This window comes from Peromyscus eremicus, chromosome 10 (genome assembly GCF_949786415.1).
Source record: "Peromyscus eremicus chromosome 10, PerEre_H2_v1, whole genome shotgun sequence".
Classification (NCBI taxonomy): domain Eukaryota; kingdom Metazoa; phylum Chordata; class Mammalia; order Rodentia; family Cricetidae; genus Peromyscus; species Peromyscus eremicus.
This window is the reverse complement of record NC_081426.1, coordinates 12394453-12418319: the sequence shown is the minus strand read 5'-3', so window position 1 is coordinate 12418319 and position 23867 is coordinate 12394453. Positions and strand designations below refer to the sequence as shown.

General features: G+C 42.5%; 1 protein-coding gene across 5 annotated transcripts in view; it reads right to left on the bottom strand.

The window, feature by feature from the left end:
* The window catches only part of Meis1 (Meis homeobox 1), a 139424-nt gene that overhangs the window by 36881 nt on the left and 78676 nt on the right, over positions 1-23867 (bottom strand). For all 5 annotated transcript variants that reach the window (XM_059275401.1, XM_059275400.1, XM_059275404.1 and 2 more), the window contains one exon: positions 23575-23720. In XM_059275401.1, coding sequence (XP_059131384.1) covers positions 23575-23720 — 146 coding nt within the window. The remainder of the gene's footprint in view (positions 1-23574; positions 23721-23867) is intronic.

Sequence of the window (23867 nt, the reverse complement as noted above, 5' to 3'; positions counted from 1 at the left end):
TGTAAATTTGTATTAAGTAAAGCCACAGAAATTCCTCCCTGACTGCTACATCTCAACTCCACAGATCCAGGGGGCTTCATAGTTATCTAGACATTGAGGCCATTAATATTCATTAGATGGGTCTGCTTGCATTTTTATAAGCTGTGAGAGAGGCAAAAGAAACAATCAGAATTCTTTAACACACGGGCATTATCAATTCAACATATTCCAGGCAGCACAGCCTCCAGACCTGAAGTCCAGATTCAAAAGCAGTTTACCTTTACCAAACTAAGTCTCATGGCTACTCTTCCCCTCTCCCCAGTGTGACCTGAGCTATTTAATTATCTTTATTCTCTGGCACACCCATGTCAGGTCTTCTTTTCAGAGCCTATTTTCCACCATACTTCAATTAACAGCAAGCCCCTCACCTTGGCAATCAAACTAAAAAGAGTTCTCCCTTAAGAAAAACAAGCAAGCCAACAGACTGTCTAAAAACTTTGTTTTGACACCAAGATCACCTTGCTCTTTCTGAATTTTCTTTCAAAAGCCCTTGCTGATGACCATTCACCGTCTTGACTCCAGAGGTTACAGAAGAGATGACAAATCCCTAGTATTATTTCTCAAATTCTGCACTTTTAGTTACTCAGTCTAACTGGACTGGCAAGGGCAGAGAGAGGCAGGCTTATTTCTGCAAGGTTATCACAGACGGCCTGTGGAATGAACGTCTCAGATGGGTGGAAGAAAGGGTTGGACTTGTCATCAACAAGATGATCAAAGAAAGTTGGCAAAAGTGATGATATGGAAAGTTACTTTAACTTTCTGGTTAACTTCTGGTCTCTTTTTCAAACTGTAACGCTCTGCTGACTAGACAAACGGGTAGACTGTATGACCCACTGTGACACTCCAGTGCCAGCAGGACCAGTGAAGACGTGTTGGAGAGATGGGAAAGAAGGAGAAGCGAACAGGTTGGTTTGTTCATTTTTTTGTTTGTTTGCTTGCTTGTTTTGTTTTGTTTTAATTTTTTTTAAATTTTCTTTTGGGGGGCACTGCAGGAGTAAGGACAGGATATGAGGTGGGGGACCGGGAGGTGAGTGGAATTGGGTGCATGATGTGAGACTCGCAAAGAATCAATAAAGAAGTTAAATTTAAAAAATTATAACGCTTTGACTTTATGTGATCCCTATATTTATATAACACTTTACACTTGTGAATATTTCTTGTAGGTTATCAGTATGAATCTTACAGTTACCTAGTCAGTACGGAAAGTCACGTCATGTTACATCCACTGTTGAAGAGTAAGGGCTGGCATGCAGGGTCTGAGGCCGGAGTGTGTCTCCTAGACTCCAGGCCTCTTCTCGCTCAGCCTAGCTCTCTTCACACTCCACTGAAGCTCAGAGTTTACCTTGTTAATGATAAAGTAAAAACGCTGTAGCCCTGTCAGAAGCAACTCTGAGGTGGGGGGGGGGGGTCAGTCTGTTTTAATGTGTAAGCATGCATTTCTCTGTGCTTAGAATGAAGTAAACTGGACCTAGAGAAAGCAGAAAGGGCTGTCACCATTCTGAACAAACTGTGTAACTCAGCTCATAGGCGATGCTGTGAGGTCAGACAAGGCATCGTTTGCCCTTTCTAAAACAGGACCAGGGAAATCAGGACCTTTACATGATGACTGCTTAGCCTGCTCCTCTTTGAAGCAACTAGACACAGCCTTGATTTGTTGAATGCATCCTTCTCTGCTATCTCATTAGTGACACAAGTTGCTAATTACATATCCAAAAGGGCTAATTTCCCCTCTTCCTCAGTCACTTTTTGAGAGGATTCAGGCCTGGGTGTAGAGGCAGGAGAGCAGTCATTAAGTCCATGATGCTTCAGTGATGTGGTTACACACTTACAAATGCTAAGTGCAAAGGATAACACTTCAGAGATCCGAGTCCAAGAGCTTCAGTTGGGTGTATCCCGTGTCAACTGAAGTCGTCCAGACTATACTATACTATACTATACTATACTATACTATACTATACTATACTATAGTGCTGGCTATATGGTCTCTAAAAAATTTTGAAAGGACTCACTCATGTTGATTTTATGTGTGAGTGTATGTATGTGTACCACATGCGTGCTTGGTGCCTGCAAAATCCAGAAGAGGGCATCGGATCCCCAGACACTGAAGTTACAGATGGTTGTGAACCATGTAGGTGCTGGGAATCAAACCCAAGTCCTCTGCAGATCAACAAGAGCTCTTAAGTGCTGAGCCATTTTTCCAGTCCCTGGCTACCTGGTCTTAATGAATGTGTTTCAGTTCTCCTAACCTCACATTCTTCTCTACAAAACCAAGAAAACAAACCTCGTGGATCCAATGAGGCCAATCTATGAAAACATATTAAGTGTAGTTCTTGATTTGCTGCCGAAGGATCTGACTAGTTAATTGTGAAAAAGTCTTTTGACCTGTATGAAGTTGGGTTTTAATATTTTCTTGGTGAGGAAACATCACTATTCACTTGAGGAAATAAACACCCAGGCTGTATCCTCTCAAAACTTGGCTGAGGAAAAGGGGAAATTAGCCCTTCTGTCTACCTAATTAGCAGCTTGTGTCACTGATCTCCCTAGCTGGACAAACTCATCTCCAGACTCTCCACAGGGTAGGCTCTGAGGTCAAGCGGTTAGTGTGCTAATGCAGACCCACACCAGAAAGGCCGTGCTATCTTCAGGACTCGCCATGATCATCATGCAATGATTTGTACAAGAATCTTAGCAGGCCTGGGCATGGCAGCTCACACCTTTAATCCTGGCGGCGGCATAGGGAGGCAGAGGCAGGCAGATCTCTGAGTTTGAAACCAGTCTGATCTACAAAGGGAGTTCCAGGACAACCAAGGCTACACAGAGAAACCCTGTCTCAAAAAAACAAAACAAAACAAAAAAAAAACAAAAAAAAAAGAACCTCAGCCAGGCATAGTGGCACACACAGGTCAGCACTTGGAAGGCAGAGGACAGACAGAACTACATAGTGAGATCCTGTCTCAGAAAAAAAAAAAGAAGAAGAAGAAGAAAAGAAAAAAAAATAAATAAAGAAGTCTATGTAAAGCATTTACATTCTCCACAAATGACCACTGGTTCTACAGGAAGCAAAGCGGGTTGTCGTTTCTATTCAGTCCTTTAGACTCAGCTCTGACTCCTCTTGAATTCATTTGAGCTTCACAGAGGTAAATAAATAATTAATGTATTCTTACAAAAAAAAAAGAGTGTAAAAGAGAAAACACTGGAAAGGCAAGCTATGTCAGAGGTGAGAGAACAAAATAGATGTGGCCAGGCTTCCGACAGATGAGTCAGGATGCTCCAGCCTTCAGGAGCTAGAGTCACACACACACACACACACACACACACACACACACACACACACACACACACATACACACACACCCCTGTGAGGGCCTCCATCACCATCTGGGACTGACGGAGGCACCAAGAACATCTTCCAAGCCATCAGGTCTCTGGGGAAATACGAGTCATTACTCAGGACCATTCCAGGCGGGAAGTCTGGTCTAGCTCCCTTGACTTGAAGACTGCAAGCCTTTGTCATCCGGTGGCTGGAAGTCAGAAGTGGCCATTCAGCTACCTTCCTGGCAAAGGATAAACACCACATTTGGCAGAAAAATATGCTCTCAAGAAAGAGAAGCAGAAAATCCTTTGGCTTGGGCTCCAGCGAGAACTCATCTTTGAAAGCCAAGCAAACTCCATCACAATTAAGAACACACCTTTGGAAATGAGGGTCTGGAATTATTTTAATCCAATCCGTTCACAACGTGAGCTCATCAATCGTTATAATTAACACATTTGGATGCCTGGTTGGTGAGCAAATGCCATCATTTTCTTTTTATTTTAGCCCTTTTGAGCAAAATCTTTTTGTTGATGATGATGATGATGTTTCAGAAGGGTTCAGATAAATCTATAGAGAAGAAACCTAAAGATGAGCCAGTGAGATGCCTCAGTGGATAAAGGTGCCTGCTGTCAAGCCTGGCGACCTAAATTTGATCCCCCATACACATGGTAAAGGAGAAAATTGATTCCAAAAAGTTGTACACACACACACACACACACACACACACACACAGAGAGAGAGAGAGAGAGAGAGAGAGAGAGCGAGAGAGAGAGAATAAGTGTAATCTCAAAAATCATGTATATGCATAAAACTAAAGAGAAAAATACATATTGAGTCAAAGTTTCACAAAACCTCCAGCACAGTTTGACTCTGCATCTCATATCAAATCTTTTCAAATAGTCCTTATACTAAAATATGGGAAATCTATCATTTTGATGATGCCAATGATGAGCTCAACTACCACATGCATATATTTTGTTTAATGGCTTCATTTATTTTAATAACAAAGAGAAACTAAATTTTACAGATGAAAGCTTTTTTTTTTATGGTACCAAAGCAATTGGGATTTTTAAAAATCTGTGATGTTAACCAATGTGTGATAATGGATGCTCTCTGGGGCCTATTTTAGACATTTTACGCAGCATAAGCCCACATTGAGTAACTACCACCAGAGGAGTCACCCCGTTTTAAGAAGACCCATCTAGTGGTGAGTGTCTGAGGACCCCAGCCATGGCTCCAAGTGTCCTTTCTCACAGTGGATGATGGCGCTGTGTTAACTGTGGAAATGCTGGAGCAGCAGGCTTAGCTCACTAAAGATAAGATCTCAAGGATAAGGAAATGATTGCATAGCTTTCTTTTCCCTTTGTTCAGAATTCTGCCTACAGCGTTTAATATTTTTGTTGAGAATTGAAAAAATAAATCACAGTTAGTAACTTCAGTTTAATTCTTGCTTGACTCCTTCACTCTGCCACCTCTCTATGGTGAATCAGGAAACCAGAAACTCATCAAAATGAATTTCCATAGGAACAAAAGACACAGCACCTCAGAACCTCCCTTTCATCCATGACGCCCCCATTTATTCAGAATATAGAGCTAGCAGAAGAAGAAAAGAAACACATGAGAAGGACATGTTACCCACTGGAAATTCTGGTGAGAAAACAGCCAAAGTCTGAGGCACGACGCTTGGTTTTATTTTCACCAAAAGCCAACCTGCGCGGCGGCCATGCACAGTGAATTTTGCAGCTACCATCTTCACTGAAGGTGGCTGCTCCTGATCAATGGCTGTGTCATCCTGGCCCTTCTGCAGCTGGGCCTGGGGTCTGATCCTGGCACAAGGGCCTGCGTCCTCAGCCAATCAGCAGATGTAAGCACACAGGCCCTGTCAGGTTGACATATCAATCTTTCGACAGTGTCACTGAGTATTAATGTTCAATTATGTGCCCTAGAAACGACCGTCATCTTTATGCTGTGTGTGACTCTGGGTATGGTGGTAAGCTCAAATGCAAGGGCAGAAATACCCAGTAAACGAGTTATCGACATTCTGCTTCCTACCACTGCTATGGCATTGCTGTGGAGTACTGAACAGCAAACCCAGGTTTAATTCCTTTTCTGACAGATGTTTGAAGGCGAACCAAGCCATTCATTCATTCACGCACTCATTCATTTTGCTTTAGCAAGCTTGGATGTCAGTAGTTTTATCTATTTAGAGAGACTTCAAATGCATCATCCCAGGTCGCCACAACCACATGGAGCCAACTATCCTTCATATATGACAATGAACAGATCATTATGTGTAAGGTGTCTTTTTATTTCGTGAAGCCAGGTGTATGTCATTGACTATCAGACCAAAATGACAACGGTAGACTCCTCTGGAGCAATGTCAAGACCAATTCAGTGTCAACTTGTAAAGTTAACAGGATCTGTCCAAGGCCAGCACCTTCTTTTCTCAGTGTTCAAGCTGAGCTTCTGGCAGAGACATGATTTGAGAAACATACCTGGGATTATATCCATATTACTGTGAGCAGTAGCTTGGGTACATTCTAAATATGTGGGTTTGTGTTCATTAAAATTAAAAAAAAAAACATTTCTCTCAGATATTATGGCCAGGAAAAAATTATCTGAACAGAGGAAAAATATTATCTGAAAAGACAGCCACATCTGTGTGGTTTTCACTGAACTTACATGCAAAGGTTATCAATAACAAGTTTGCAAACTTCTCCTAGAACCAGCACGGAGAGATAATATACAGCAATTACACGCTAACTTCCTCCAAAAGTGAGATAAAACCTTTAATGCCGTCTCAAATTCATCAGCCTACATATGATAGTACAAGCTTAAGTTGCTCACACTGGAACTCAGTGGATTTTCTCCATGGTAGTAATTTTTAAGGAACAGGGGGAAAAAAGAATTCTTTTCCTGTGGAAAGGTATTCCCTGAGAATTTCTCATTTCAACTTCATTTTAACATTAGAAGAAAGGTTGCTTATGGGTCACACTTGTTATGAGTCCTGGGTCCTGGGTGGCATCTCATACTATTTCCGAACTGTTTCCAACTGCACTGGGAAAGTCCTGTTATCTTTTACTCCATTTCCCTTTTCCTTGTTCTGCCTACAACATTCCCAACAGCCTTCTCCTGTGACTTCCTTCTCCTGTGGCTGCAGTCCTGTTTCCCAGGCACTCATTGGTCCGCTTTCCTGCAATTTGCTCTAAGATCCAGGAGGGGAACAGAGTCCTTCTCCATTTCTCAGAAGCCCCGCCCCCTCCTTCTCTTGGTTCCTACCCTTTGCTAGATTCTCCTTCTGAAATGCCATTCCACTGACTGATGACTTTGGGTCCCTCATCCCAGTTTCCCAGCGATCTTCCCCCTACTAGCCTGTTCCTTTTGACTTTTACCTCCAAAGATTCCTCTTCAATGGCCAGATTTGACTAGACAGCAACAAGCTACATGCAAACAATAACAATTTCATGAAAACAGTCGGATTTAATTCTGCGCATAATTGTGTTCAAATTTCCCTTCTCTTGAATATTAAAAATGGAAAACCAGGCGGGGGTGTGGTGGCACATGCTTATAATCCTAGCACTTAGTAGACCAAGGCAGGACAATGGTGAGCTAGTCTAAGCAAGGCTAGCAATCCTGGCTATATAGCTAGACCATGTCTCAAAAAAAAAAAAAAAAAAAAAAAAAGTCAGAAAAAAAATGAAACCCGTTGCTTTGAAGTTCCTTTGCAAACTGCATCCAAAGTTCAACTGTTTCTACTTCCTTAGGCAACGTCACTCTGACACATCACAATGCAGTATCATCCTCCAGATGTCTAAAACAGCTTCTTCCTTCAATGGTCACTGATGACATTCTAGCCCTTACATTAGGATCATTTCCAACCCTTCAGCTTTCTAAACCTCTTAGAGTTTGGTCACTACTGTCTTGAAACTTTCCTCACTTATTTGGTGAAAAAACATTAAGCACCTATGCTTCAGCTCTGAAAACACAAAGATTAGATCTTAACTTCTGGATAGGGAGGCACTCAAACAAAGATAAGGACTCCGTGGAGTCTCAGCAAGGCCCCGGGGCTCTGGTGGCAGGAGGTACTTCCTCTCCTCTGTGGAGGACTAGAAGGACTTCCCCAATCAGTGACAGCTGAGATAAGATGTGGAAGAATGTGTCAAGCGGAGAAGGGATGGGGAGGTGACATGTACCAGGCGAGGAAGTGGCCATGGAAGGTGCACAGAGTACAGAGCCACACAGCACCTGTGGGAAAGGCCAAGCTGCAGGCCAAGCTGTGGGAACCGTATGCAGAAAGGGCAAGGGAGGCTGTGGGCTCTCCAACAGCTGGTCCACAGTCTTCAGCTTGTATCTGAAGGGCAACAGGGAAACAGTGAGGATTGTAAGTGGAAGAAGACTTGGTCAAGTTTTGCTTCTCAAAAAATCTCTGTCATTGTGAAGTGAAGGGTCAATATTCGAGGCAGGGAAAGCCTGCCTCTTTCTTTTCTCTGAAGAGACAGAGAAAGCTCAGAGCCTAATGGCAAAGAAAGAAGGGGAAGCATCTAGAAGGAAGAATTGGCAGCCACATGAGGGAGGAAGAAGGGGGAATGCCAGGATCATCCCTGCATCCAATGGTGACTCCACCAACTGAGAAGGAGATGGAGCTGGAATGGAGCTGTCCTATGGTGACTCCACCACCTGAGAGGGAGATGGAAAGCTAGGACAGAGCTGGAGCAGATTAATGGGAGGAATGGAGTCTTCGACTCTTGCCTTTATGTCTTTCTTCTTTTCTTGGGAAGGACCCCAGAAATCAGTTCACTCACATCTCCACCTTTGAAAGTCCCACCCCCATTACAGCTCCTTTGCCCCTTTCTGTAAGGTTTTTACTCCGCAGAGCCTTTAAAAGTAGGTGTTCCCCCCCAAGTCCCATTGTCTAGCTCCTTTCCTCTGTCAACATGCTCTCGAGCCATGGCTCTATACACATCTCCAGCTTCAGTGGAGGTAAGAAATGAAAGCGTTTGCCAAGGCATACCAGATTTACCACTGACCCATTTCTCCCAATTCTCAGAAGCACAGCTTCCACCTCCAAATTCTCCACACTCTGGTTCTTTCTACAAACTGCACAATTTGATCCACTCACTTCTCAAAGACCTTAGGTTCCCCTGATGCACAGGACTTCTCATAGGTTCTCAACAAGCATTTGAACTTGCATAGAGAAACTTTAATGGCCCTATTTATATTATAATTCCATGGTTAAGTTTAACCAAAGTCTATGGTACAGTGCTTTCAAGTGTTTTAGCTGCCATATGGTGGGATTAAGCTGATGGGGACTAGTCTCATCAAATCAAACAAGAATACAGCATTCCTGGAGGAGAGCCAGAATTCATCCCACCATCAACACAAACCCATCAATACACACACACACACACACACACACACACACACACACACACACACACCTCATCTAAAATTCTTGTATCAAAACTAGAAACATTCATGGATAGTATAAGTCCTACATCGAGGGCCACAGGTCTTGTAGACCATCGCGCCATAGTGTTCACGCTTGAGTGGCTGTGGCAAAGCCAGGGCCCCAATGAGGTCATATGGATGTCTGTCTCCATTTTCATCCATCAAGTGTGTATGCGAGGCAATTTCAAGAACAAAACCAAGTCATAATTTTAAATGTCAGGGCATGGAGGTAGAGAGCTCCAGGAGGTTGGAAGTTATGGGCTCTGCTTCTTGTATACAGAGATCTCTATTAGATCTCTAACCTTTCTGTCCCTTTTTGTTCATCTGTAAAGTGGGGATACAATTATTCACTGTAAGATTATATGCAAAATAACTATTTAATAATAACCTTTTTTTAGATCAAATGGGATATTTGCTCACAGCCTAATTTTTAAAAAATTCAAATCTATGTCATTTCATACCATGTGTGGTTGACCTTTGTTTTCCTTAGAAATTCAACCCAACATTTACTCAGTCTCTTTTGAACACTCAAGTGATGAATGTTGCTGAGTGCTTACAGTTCTACTCAAATACGAATAACTTTCAGGGAGTAAGTACTGGGTGCCTGTCATCATGGTAATTGATGGTGTTTTCACTTCAGGGTGTGGGCCTGATACTCACAGGGCTCAATGGGGAAAGCAAATGAATTGACTGGACAAAATCTCTTGCCCAGTACTTCTGATACTCATAACTCATTTCTGCCAAGTGGCCACAGTCTTATCAAGAGGGAATAGCTACACACACACACACACACACACACACACACACACACACACACACACACAATGGTGAAGTTGATGCATTGATTGGTATCTTTGAATAAATTAAAATGTGTGGCTTATCATTACAATTACATACAAAGGTTGGGTCTTCACTAAGTCTGTAATGAATTATAAATGCTTTCACCAAAACAGAGGATAATCTGCAGTGCTATCAAATGCACGTCTCTCTCCCTAATGTCCAAGTCTAGATCCCACGCTGCCCTGAGAGAAAGCATGCCGGGGCACAGGCATACTGTATTTCAAATGGAGATTTTATGTAAGCTTATTTTTATAGTGATTCCAAGAGTAGCTGCTCTGCTTTTCATCTATGCAAACTGGAAATAAAGTAGGCACCCTGCCAGGTCCATGACAGCAGGCCAGACCCAGGCTGCCATGGGTGACTCATACAATGACATCTAAGGGGTCCAGAAAAGAACCCTGACTAATGGCTTTTGGATTCCATGTGACCTTTGATCCTCAATGCCTTAGACCGAAATAAATGACCTAATTCCAAGGAACTACATCCAGTATGTGAACCCTAATGAGTGAAAATGTACCTGCTCCACGGTGATTAATAGGTACTTGCTGCTTATAATTCCTTCGATCTTAGCTCAAATAGGGGGAATTTACTTGTCAGATATTCACTGTTGAAAATAACCCACTTTTCAGAATGGGACAAATTTGAGAGTAACAGTGGGTAAGTCAGAGTAAGTCCACCCTGGAGCAAGCGAGAAATACACACTGAATTCTCTCCAAAACATGTCACTGTCTCAGCCCTTACTGATGCTGTGACTACTAACTGACCAAAGCTATCGGTCTCCAGGGCCAGAGCAGGACTCCGGGGACGTCCCCAACCAGTGCACTCTTTACCATCACACCACAGTTGACTCCCAGCTCTGGACACCATCACCAGAACACTAAGGAGAGATGGAGGGACATACCCCTTCGTCTGTAACTAGACCTTCTCTGTAACCTTTCCACCTTCCCAGAATGCCCGCGAACACAGTTAACAAGCTAGAGGAGATGATTCTCACTTCTCTAGGACCTTGGCCAAGCATTTGACATACTCATTGAAAACTATTTGACACCTAAAGGGAAGGTGTTTCACACTGAAACATAATCAAGGATTGCAAAGGAAACACAAAATACTTTGGTCTGGCTCATACAATGAAAACAGCTGAATATGTTTTGAAATTGGGGTTGGAGGTATAAAAATAAAGAAAAATAACCTTCCTATCTAAAATCTGTCTTTCTGCATTTGTCCCTTAAACCCTGGCTAGGCAATGGCCCAACAGAATGGACATCACCAGAAGCTTGCTAGAAATCCCAAATTGTAGGTGCCTGTCCTTGAATCAGAATTTACATTTTAAAAAAATCCCCCAGATAATTTGAGTGTTTATTATAATTTTAAAGTTTATCTATAAAACAAACCAAAGTATCTTCAAGTTGGTCATAATTTCTATTTTCTGATGTTTTAGAAGGCAGCCTTTAATTTTTGCAGGCTACTCCTTACACTTCCATGAGTTTCTGAACGTACTCAATGTAAGCCTCATGATACAAATACAAGGGGATGCTATGACTATAAATGCCATGCTATATGGAAATAAAAATCAAGACAGTGTCTTCTATGAGTAATCTAGACAGTCACTGGTTTTTTTTTCCCTATCTCATCACCTCAGTAATTTTATGTAATACAGGATCGCCTTTACATATGCTGTTCAACACCCAAGACAGACTAGACCATGTCTTCCTGTTCTGAGTAAAGAAGGCAGGGAGCATCAATTGCCTAAGTGGAGACAGTAGCAGAAGGTAAGCAGGCCACTGCAAGGCACCTAGATGATAATGTCAGCACTGCATTGGATTCGGATTGCAAAAACCAGCTCTCTTCTCTGATGATCAAGTCCATGTGAGCCCGCCTCTGGTCTTGTCTTCCTATTCCCAGTAGTCAACAAACTAATATTATGACACAGTACAAATTATTTATCTTGAAGGTGGTAATTTTCTTTTCCTGAGATAGGGTCTGACAATATATAGCTCTGGCTGTCCTAGAACTTGCTATGTAAACCAGGCTGGCCCAGAGCTAACAGAGATCCACCTGCCTCAGCCTCCTGAGGGCTGGGATTAAAGGTGTGTGCCCTTGCACCTAACACCATTAATTTTTCTAAACATGAACAACGTCTAGGAAAGTGAACAGTTCCATTTGGAACCAATAGGCCTATCTGTACATTCCCAGTAGCTGAATTCTCTCTTTAAACTAACTCTAATATGCCACACCCTGTGACAGTCAACGTATGTGACATGATACCTGTGTTAGTTAAAAATGTAAAAGTTAGCATTGGCAGCCCAGGAAACTAACTTACTTGTGACATATTTGAATGTTATTTTTCAGTCTTCGTCCAAAGGCTCTGAGTATCTACACCTTAATTAAATTAATTTGGCCTTCATGTAGAGTGTTAGTTCACATATTCACTTCATTGTACACATCAGCTCGAAGCCCATCATTTCCACCTTTCAATTCTAGCCCCATGAAGATGTTCCAAGCAGGAGAAGATGTCTCCATTGATTTATGGAGCTACTGCCTCAACTGGGCAACCAATCTTCCCGTACAACTATAACCCAGAACAACCTAACTGAAACATATAAATTCCACATACACTTAAAAATATTATTGTCTGTAATTTAATATAGCCGAATGTTTCTAAGCTTACAGCCTTGCATGCAGAAGCAATTTTTCAAGCATTAATACTTAAATGGGTCATAGATACCACATCTGTCATTCTGTCCTGAAGTCTATGAGGCAAAACCAAGACTATGCTGGCCTATTGATTTTTCTAGCATTTGCTTTAATTTACTTAACCATTGAGAAATCCATCAGTACATAAAGGGCAACTGTCCATTACTGTCTCATTTGCAGACATTTCTTCCCCTCATTTTTGGTAAATATTTCCCTTCAATTGCTATGTGTTTACAGTGTAAAAATGAATTAGGAAAGTGCGCACACCTGTTTCTGTTCAGTAACGGCTGCACTGAGGTATATGTAACGTGCTTAAAGATAGAATAAATATCTAGACATTATTACATCTGTGTGCAAAGGGTGGTAAATTAGATCCTAATTACATTAACAGGGATTCTGCCTCCCAGCTTAAATTTTACATGAGCACTCTGCGAAGCTGCAAAGGCTCTGCTGTGGTTTCTTTATGAGCTGGTGATTACAGCTACTTCCTATGCGGTCACTAAATATTCTGTTTACAAATAAATGAAGAAGCTTAGAGCCAACTTGCCAGGGTAATAATCTATTTTTTGCTCCCCCTCCCTTGCCTTAACAAACCCTCTCCACACACGCATGGCAACAATCAGGAGCCCTGCCTTCATCTAATTACTCCATCACATAATTTCACAAATTGCCTTGTCACTAGGGAGCCAAGTGCAAAACACGCTCACAGTGGGATCTCAGGCAGCAGCTTCCATTTACTACTCATTCCTTGTTAAATTAAACATGGAAACACCAGTTGTATGAAAGAAGTCAAAAAGAATGCTTGCAAATGAGCCAGACACGTATAGCTCCTATTTACCATTTCACCAAATATGTGGCTGGCAACAGGCATCTCGAGCGAGAGGATCCACTCATCTACCCCAGGTTTATTTCAGTGTAGCTTGTCCTCGTCACCAAAAGGCTGGGAACAAATGGGCTTGTCCAGAAAGGAAACTCCATCACTGACCAGCAGAAACATGGGCACCTCGGAAAAACGTGATCTCCTCCAACCCCTCTCTTCATTATCCCTTCTGCTTCGTGAGATGCCTGCCCTTGATCGCCAGGAGAGAGTGCATCTGTAGTAGATGAACGACTCTAAGTCCTTTGAAGGTATAAACAGCACACCACAGATCTATTCTGGCTAGAAAGACAGACCCAAATGTCACTAATCTTCAAAAATCCTCAAAAACAAAGTTCATCAATCACGTTCGCCACGCAGTATTAGGTGTTTCTCTTTTAAGCACTAATGCTGCACATGTTTCTGAAACACATCAAGATAAATGCGCCTTCATCACAGGACAGATGTGGGTGGAAGGAAAGAGTGTACAGCCAGTGACATTACTAGAGGGAGTGAACCTGAGGTTACGCTCCTGGAAGCTGACATTTTTATATCAACAACTAAACACAGCCACTGGTAATTAAAGGTATTGCTTTGTGACTCAAGAGCCAGCGGGGTCAGGTACCGTTTTCCATCACAAACCAGTCCTTTATGCATGTAGATTTGCCAGCATTATCTGCACAGGGAGAAGGAGACATTAACAGCAGCTGTCTCTCTGCTTTTACACTGAACATTCTATTCAGACAGACAGGTGGAGTAATTTAAAAGCCAATGCGGTGCAATTTCAATGTGACTAATGTCACTGCTGACTAAAATGCCACCATTACCACTGTTTATGGAAACATTACTAAAATTACATTTTATTCATAAGAATTTTAGGATTCTGGTTATTACTAGCTTTAAAATGATCAGCCCTCGGTGTCATACCCCAGAGCAGCAGCTTAACTCTCCAGGGTTTAAGCAGGCTTCTCTGCTGAGAAATGACAGTTGGAGTGTAGGTTCAAGAGTAATCGGGACTGCAGAAGCAGTTCCTTCTATCTCCATAAAGCAAATTAAAGGCATAGCTCTTTGGCGTCCTGACTGTGTGTCAGGCAAGAAAGAAAAAAAAAGTCTTCAAGGAGCTGAATTCTCTGTTAGAGGGTTAGGTAGGATCTGCATGAGAGAAGATAGAATCTTTTCCCCAAAACCACCCTCAGCCATGGGCAGAAGGAAAGATGAGCAGTTAAATTGTGTTTGAAATCTGAAATTCTAAAAATCCGTAAATTATGAAGACTGTCATAAACTATCTTGAGAGAGCCTTGTCTCCTCATCAGGGTAAGTATGTGTGGGAGACAATCCAGGAAAGAAAGAACCATCCATGACCCATAGTCACCAGGAACCATCACACTACACTTATAAAGTCTTGTGCCAAATTCCCTGACTCATATTTTTATGTAAAAATATACTAATTAGTTATCTATGACACAAGGTTATATTTACACCTTTGAACTCCCACAATGCAACAGTGCAGTTTGATTTGGCTTGTGTTTGAGAGGGAACTCGGTTGAACAACATAGAAATTTGCATCAGGAGATCCTAACCCAAGCTCAGTGAGTGACCTGAGACAAGTCTCCTGCCACCTCACAGTACTGTCGCCAAGTCCAGTACCCATGGAAAATATCCCATTACAAATCCCCACAAGATATGTATTAGAATTTATTCAGACCATTGATCAATTATTTCTTCGGCTGCTTAAAAGACAAAGTGATCCAATGCCAAAATAATCAATAAAGCAACACCATGAAGGGAAGGGGGAAGGGACCATCCTCTCTCTCTCTCTCTCTCTCTCTCTCTCTCTCTCTCTCTCTCTCTCTCTCTCTCTCTCTCTCTCTCCCTCTGTTGCTGTTTTTAAGTGAAGTCATTTCTGTGGAGATCCTCCCCTGTAACATTTGGAATGTCAGAATTATTCCTAAACTGTTGTAAGCTGGCCTGGATGATTTTTGTGGGTTTTTTTTAGAATGAGTGTTTACATGAACAGATGACCTTCCTGGCCTCTGGGTTTCTCCAGAACTTCCTAAGACACCAAATTCTCAGAGTCATTTTTGTCTTAGGACAATGAAAGCTCTTGGGTGGTTCAGGGACTCCAGGAACAATAAAATAACAGCTGACCACTAAGATACAGGGACCCAAACAGCAGATTCCAACAAGGGTTAAGTTGGGATAAATTGCCTTACTCCTTTTTTCTGAAGCGATAATGCCGAGACATTCACATCCAAGTAGTTAGCAAAAATCTCTATTAACATGACTTCAGTTAATATAAAAGCAGGTCATTTGTATCTCCTTTAACTGTCAACTAACTTAGGGTGTTAACATTTATGCACATCAAAGTTATGTAAAGGCCTGTCTTTAGATAACACATCTTGTATTGGAAGCCATGGCCACTGTGCCGTAGTTGCTGAGTGGGGACATTGAGCTGTACCTCCAGAAAGCAAGGGCTGAAGGGGCTTTGAAATGTCAGAAGGTTTCATTGCATAACCCCTCCAGCCCCAGAGGTTCTCCACTGGACTACAAGAGTCTGAGGATCCCAAATGAGTTCTTCAGAATTCCTTCCCCATTTTGCTGGGTGTTGCTTTGAGGTTCTGGTAGGAGTTAGGAAATGGGGGAGGGTTGCTGCTGTTGTGTGGATTTGGGGCTTTGTGTTTTTGAAAAGCTGAGGGTTGAACCTAGGTCCTTATCTATGCCCAGCAGATTCCTTACCACTGAGATCCTTCCCCAGCAGGTGACTTTTTTGAGAGCTGGTCTGGCTGTGCAGCTCATTCAGGCTAGCCTCAAATCCCCTATCCTCCTGCCTCAGCCTCCGGCTACTGGGATTGCACGCATGAGCCACCATCTCTGGCTGTACTGTGGGCTTGACACTGAGACCAGGCCTGAGGCCCTGCACTCTGAGATGCCCGTGTTAGAAGCAATCATTTTGCTGGAAAGCTAAACAATCATTCGTTACATTACTCAGTTGGAGCGTCAGTAAAATAAAGTTTGCAACCTCAAGTCATTCGGTATAACTCTAGTAAGCTTCGGTCATGATGAAGAGGGCTTGTGACCCAAAAAATAAGCCTTTATAATATGGTTTCCATAATTTGGTTGGCTGTTGGCACGGGCTGTGTGACAGCTATTATTGGATGCCAACTTCATACACCTGGGAGGAGGGAATCTCAATTGAAGAACAGCCTCCATCAGCTTGGCCTGTGGACATATCTGCAGATATTTCCTTGATGGCTAATGAATGTAGGATGGCTCAGCCCACTGAAGGTGATACCATACTTATACAGGTAGGCCTGAGCTGTATTAGAAAGGTAACTAAGCATAAACCCAAGAATAAGCCAGGAAGCAACACTCCTCTGTGGCCTCTGCTTCAGTTCCTGCCTCCACATTCCTGCCTTGAGTTCCTGCCTTGACTTCCATCTGTGGAGACTTTTCCTCCCCAGGTTGCTTTTGGGTTGTGGTCTTTATTCTCAGCAATAGACATAAACAGGTTGACAAACAGAAATGGAGAAATTAGGTAACTGAACATGATTATTTAAAAGACTCAAAGAAGCAAAATGAGTCACTTTTCCTCATGACTGGTAGTATGGCAAGGTTTGAGGTTTTATCCTGCAGAAAAATGCACATACAAAAATAAACATGTGTATACAGTCATAGTCACAGATTGAGGTATGAAGAGGATGTTACCAGTTATGTCAAATGCAGCATTCTACTTTGTGACATATAGTTTTACTTCTTTCCAAACAACCCAAAGTAATCTAAAGCAAAGCATAACAAAAGTTACCTTTCGAAAACAAAACCAGCCAGTGTTGCCCTTAGTTGAACCTCTATTCTTTGGGGCAAAGTACCTTCCAGGAATCTTATCTTTTCTGCTCGCTTAGTTTGTTAGTTGGTCAGACTTCCTTGAGATGTTCTCCCAATGTAGCCCAGGATGGCCCATACTCTCTAGTAGTCCAGGCTCCCCTCGGACTTTCAATGCTCTTGTCCCTGTCTGTGGAATACTGAAGTCCTTGGATTATGGCTTCTGTGACCGCTGCTGGCTTCTAGAACTCTCAAACCCTGAGAAACTAATGAGTTGGGCTTATATAAAACAGAATTCCTAAAGACCAGATTGAGTTATTTTAGGGAAAAAAAAGATAGATTCACACATGGACATGTGGTATCCCAATTTGAATTTAATTTCTCTAAAAGCTAAATTGAGGAGGAGTGGTTGCATGCATATTCATTGACCAAGTTTAATATTTTACTTTAGAAAACATATTGTCATTAATTGGAATAAAAAAGCAGCCGTGCTGCTGACATGGGCTTTGAAGTCTGAACGACGGCTAGAGTTCAATCATGTGCACAGCCACAAGCAGCCTAACAACGTGAGCTCACGTGGACACTTGATTTAAACTAAATCTTTATCTAATTAGCCCCAATTAACAGTACATCAGAGGGGTTGGGGGCGTGGCTCAGTGGTAAGAGCACTTTCCTGGCATGTGCTGGCCCTGGGTTTGAGTCCTAGAATCCAGGAAGGAGAAGTGTTTGCCAAGAAACCAGATATCATGCGTTCCTTTCTTAGCTTTGGGAATGAAAAGAAATTTTAGAAATATTGCTAGCTAGACCCTACAAAAAGTCGCCCAGAGAAGGGACAAGCGTCGGTGAAATCCGTGAACCGCCTGACAACAAACGTCCCTGTTACAGCTGGAAATGAGCAGGGGACACCCTCCTACCGGAACCCTGTGTACCTGTTGTAAAGTTGCACTTGGGTTTTCACTTTTGATTGTTTTTCCTTTTCTGTCTCCTCATCAGCAGCCCATAATTACCCCAGGTCAAAGGGGCGCAGCCAGGAGTGGGCAAGAGAGAACAGGCAACGGGAAGAGGTGGGGAGAGGCTGGGGGAGGGCTCTGCAGGGTCACTAATGGCCTCTGGGGCAAGAACTTGAAGACGGGACTGTGCTTCCCCTTTGATCTTCTAATTCACAATGATCATTAGTATTAACTCCAATTCTTCTGGGTGAAGAACTCCAGCTGTAGCCTTTTCAGTTTACCTGACCTAAGAAAATTCATCACCCATCCATTAGGATTTCAGCAACTACCTAAGCAAAAGAAAGCAGTTGCCCCAGAATCTGTTAGCCCCCCATTCTATCTTCGTGACTGAACAGAGTTTATGTGATGCATACCACAGAATAAGTAGGGCATTCCCATTCCTCCAATAATTAAATAATCCATTCCATTTTCCTCCTGAGACAGATGATTCCCACTTGGATGAGAAGCAGTCAGGGTTCTCATGTAATCAGAGGTGGAATATGATGCCTTTAAAGCAGCAGCCATCTCTTGAGATCTGCCAGCTGAGCCTGAGTTAGTGCCCACAGAGCCTAGCTCTGGTCAGAGGAAGGGCAAGTCCACGGAAAAAGGAATGACCGCAAAGATGCGCTTCTGTGTTGAAAAGACTTGGTCTTAAATGTGGCCCATGGACATCTGGAAGGAAAAGCTCTCACTCCTCCCTACTAGTGTTGAAGTATAGCAGTTTAATATCTGCAGATAATACATGATGTAATCCCAGCACTTGGGAGGCTGAGGCAGGAGGATTGCTGCAAGTTGTAAAAAGAAAATTAAAATTCTGGGTTACAGATATGACTCAGTAGTAGGGGGCTGGCTTAGCCCAAGGCAAGGCTTCACCCAAGGTTTCACCCAGACATCACAGACAGACAGATACACACACACACACACATACACACACGTATGCGCACACACACACACACACACACACACACACACACACACACATCCTATCTAACTGCTATAACTACAAACACTTCCTTTGGCCAGGCTCATAAGAATGAAATTGGTCTGAGGTTGGTTTAGACCATATTGCTGCAGTTCTTCGTATTACCCTGACTGACATCTCAAGCAAGCTTTCACAAATATAGATGACCTGCCTCTCTGCCTTCTAAAAACTGCCCTACTTCCTTCAGAGCTGGTACGACAGGCTAAGAATAGTCACTGCTAAGAAAGAAAAATGTGAGGAGAAAAGAAAATGTCACCAAAAGCTCCCTATGTGGATACTGACCTGCCTGCTGACCCCTCTCTTACCTTGATCAACAGAATGAGCCATAGGGACATCAATTAGAACTTTCCCACTGCAACAACTAATTGAAGTGTTTAGAGATCGGCACTTCCAGAACTGTTAGCAAGACTCTGACACTGAGATCCTCCAATGGACCTTGTTATCAAGATCAGAACCAATGGACAACATCTGTCTCTTCTAGAGCAATCAATTCCCAGTCCAATTCCATTTGCTCCATGCGTAGAGTGGCGGCCCCGCAGGGCACTTTACATCTAATAGTGTTTCTATGGAAACACCACTCTCAACCTGGAAGATTCTACAAGCCCTCTCACTGGCTGTATCCACATGAGAGGAAAGTCTTATAAATCAGAAATTGAGGCATGAATTTGGCCACACACATATGAAAAAAAATTTCCAGGCAAGATGTTCACACACACACACACACACACACACACACACACACACACACACAAATAAATGAAGGAAACAAACACACATAGAAAATACGTGTCTTTTACTCAGAAACAGCGTTGGTAAGACTTAACCTGAGGGGATCCTCAGATCAGTGGAAGGACTAGGAGTCGGGAAGACTGGCTGCCAGTTAAAGCCAAGCATTGGCCTTTGAAAGCTTTCTCCACCTGGGCCTGTATCTCCAAGATCTCCAGCTTTCAGGATGCCTGGGACACACAGAGGCTCCAAGCAGGAAAACACAGTCACTTCACATTCTAAATAAGACCCTCATTAACCACTTTTCTATCTAGATTATATTTTTAAAAAGTGCTATGATCGGACAGGGAAACAAAAGAAGAAAAAAGACTCTTGGTCTTAACCTGAAATGTTGTATTTAGTACCTTTCCTTAGTCCAGGAGTCCCCTGACATAGCTCTATAACACAGTGTAGTAAACAAAAATGTAGACTGCCAAGCACATCCAAGGGAAGTCCCCAAACACAGCAGGCTGTTTACTGTGAAGGTATGTCCTGGAGGAGGGGAAATACCTTGAGGTGACCTAAGTCCCAAATCGAGTCTGACTCATGAAGATATCAAGTAGTTTGTAAGTGTGTGCAATGGTTTGTGTTCAGGCAGACACAAGCATCTCCATCAATAAATGCTTCTATGTCCTTCCCTCTTCGCTCTCATTAACCATCTAAATCTTGTCACTCATCCTTTTCTCTCGCAGCGAACCGTTTCTTTTAAGAGATTTTCCCTACTTAGGACACTGACAAACGTTCAGGAAGTCTAAGCTGGGGGATTGACCGCACTGAAAAGTCTGCTCACTCCATAGTCACCCCCGCTTTAGACTTGTCTCCTTCGCTCTTGTGTTTACTCTACACAGGAATGCGCAGGTTAGACGACTAGAGTCCAGAGTCCGGGAGTCCAAGAAGCAGCCATTAGCTCTCTGGACTAGTAACATGGACTGCTGATTAAATCTACCTGTGGCTAACTAAATACCAAGGCAGTTTCCTCCCCTTGCAGCTGGGTACAAAGCCTTTTCTGTGCCTTTGACACACAAATGCTTGAAAGCCTTTTCAGCTTTTAAACTGAATAAATTCAATAGAAGGATCAGTCCATTTATTTTAAAAGAATGGGAGGGGGGGAAAAAAACCCTAGCAACATACTTTCTACAAGGTGTTCCAGGTTTTAGACTATGCCTTTTGGTATTTAAGAAAATTTCACTTACAATTTGTAAATAAATGGTCATTGCTATTTTTAATTAGCCAGAGTTTCAATCGCTCTTTCATACAGAGCAAGACTTCCGAATGGAGTTTTCAGATAAATTATATCAGTCACGTAGAAATGACATCATCATTTACAATGTGTGACAGTCTTCCTAAGGAAGTGTCCCTAAAGAGATACTCCTCTAGAAGTAAAGTTACCATAGGCTCAGTATTAACATGTAGCAATACTCTTTCAAATCAACAGTTTTTTTTCCATAGAATTTACTGGAATCAGCTCCAGACTGTGACTCTGCTTAAGTTTCCCAGACATTCCTTCTGTAAGGATAACAAAAGAAGGTAAGGGCGTTTCTTGAAAATGGAAATCCATTTGTTCTTTCCATTACTGGGACGGTGGGAGGATGCTCACCGGGGAAGGAGAGGGGCGAAAAATCCCACACCCCTTAGCTTTTCCTTAAGATGATGTCATCAGAGTAACTAACGGCTTTTGAGAAATCGCTATGATCCGTATTTCTATGTGAGTAGATGGCACTGGAGTGGGTCAGGGTGTGGAAGTCCCCAGTAGAAACTTCAATGCAACTTCCACAGACGTTCATAGAAAGCCCCAGAAGCCTGGAGGGGGGACTTCCCTTCCACGACAGTGACCCAGGCCTCCAGAAACCACACAGCTCGTGAGTAATTTCCATTACAATTGTCCCGGTAACACACAGCTCAGATAAGCATTGGGCTTTAGGTAAAACTGTGCTATTAGGAAGGATTTGGTGTCTGATTTTTGTTTCTTTTAGACAGTATCACCCTCTGCAAGGTTCTTCACAAGGGTACAACCTGGGAAAACTGGCAGGTGAGTTACATAGCTCGTCCCTGACTCTCCTTATTCTGTCGGAACCAATATTTGATTATATTTTATTCAGGGCCATCTCAGCATCAAGCCTCCCCAAAGCTCCTTCTCTAGCCGAGACGGGAGCTGGGCTATTTCTTTTTCCTGTTAAGATATGAAGTAGCAGTAGTTTGGTTGGAAGTTCAGGGCCATCCTGTTTGCACTCCTACTGCAGAGCAGGCCGGCTGGTTGGCTCTCAGGACGAACTCGAAGCATCCCTGCATGAGCACCCTGACGGGTCGTCACCTCTTCTCTAATGGATGCTTTCCTCATAGGCCCTGGACACCACAATCCTCCCTTCTAATTCAACAGTGGTTGACAATCATCAGTTGGTAAGTTACACAAGGCAGATCACAAAACATTTACCTAAATGCAATGAATTTCAGATAAGTAATGACCAGGGTCAGACTTAAAGGAAACCCAATATGTTGTCAAAATCATGGTGTCGAAAACCAGCAGCCTCTACTCCTAACCATCTCATGAACTTTACTCAGAGTACTCAACACTGTCTAGACCGTGTTTTGGACCATGGACAATCCAGATGAAAGAAGAGAAAACCATTGTTCTCAGTTGTTGCTAGTGCTCTCAACTTTGATTTTATTCACCAGGGCTGAAGAATATGGATTAATTTCTATCCAGAGCAGCAGAATTAACGCTGCCTTCAGATACTGCTGGGCACATCCCTTTAGACCAGAACCACTCATGAGGAACATGGCTGGAACAGTGGGCAAGGGCGTGAGAGTTGCTGGGCTCTGGGCTTCCATGTTTAGGGGGAAAGGCCTTTAAGAAAAGTAACCTAAGTTTAAAATAGTGAGTCTATTGAAGCCAAAGTCACAAATTTATAACCTCCATTCATCTATGTAGCTCTATTTTAACCTGTCCATATTCATCCACAATATTGAAAATGCCCTGGTCAACAATTTTACTGATTTTCAGAATATTATTTTAACCATAACTTTTCATTTTGGCTTCTTTCTTAAATGTCATTAAATCCACATACACTTACAAAATATCCACCAAAATATTGTGATTATAAATATTTTGAGCATGAAATTCATTCAGAACAATACCAAACCAAACAAATCCCCTGTTGGCATAAAGCCCTGAGTCTCCAGTTTCTCACATCTCCAGAATTCCTGCAGTGAAAAGAGCAGTACTCACACAGACAATATAAACTGCTACTCTGCTTGAAGAGTCCCAGGGGACTGCACAGGAAGAGCGGGCTCTATATTGCTGTTTTCCTTTACAGTTCTAAATGCAGGGACAACTTTCACTGGGGGGCTCTGACTCACTGCACTGTCATAATAGAAGGGTCCATTCAAGCCGCTGGACAGCAAATTGTATGATCATCTTGCCATCAAAATATAGTTGACAATTTTTCAGACCATTCACTACAGAGGTCCATTAAAGCACTCACTACAGATATCATCTATGGGGTGGGTTCTACTTTCTTCTTGGAAAGCTTAGTTACTAACTCGAGTAATTCAGAATCACTTTGAAAAGCAATGTCATTAATATACATTCTTAAAATCACAAGTACTCAGGGATTACCAAGCCTTATAACTTACGAAAATTAACAAAATTACAATCATGAACTTCACATGAAGCTCCTGATTTAGGGTATGGGTCTAGGAAGTAAGTGTCAGCCCTTGGTTAAACACTGGGAACACAGTGATGCATGAAGTCCAGGGGGATCATTTTTCTCTATCAAAACTGGTTCATTGTCCATATTTAGTTTACATATGTCATTTAGAGTCCACTTACTGTTAGATGCTGGAACAGCCACGCCCTCATGATATTGGTGGCTACTTTGGGAAAGATGCCACGCTTTTTGTGACGCTTTTTGTCCTTATCAGGGTCATCATCGTCACCTGTGCTGGGGGAAGCTACACTGTTGTCCAAGCCATCACCTGCAAACATAGTGAATCAAATTTTGACTGATGCTACCTTAACACACTTTATTCAAATAGAATGCCTTTGGATACAAACAAAACCAAAAGAGCAGTTAAATGATTACTAGTTTCTTCGGTACTTTAATTTTATTCCAAGACAAAGAG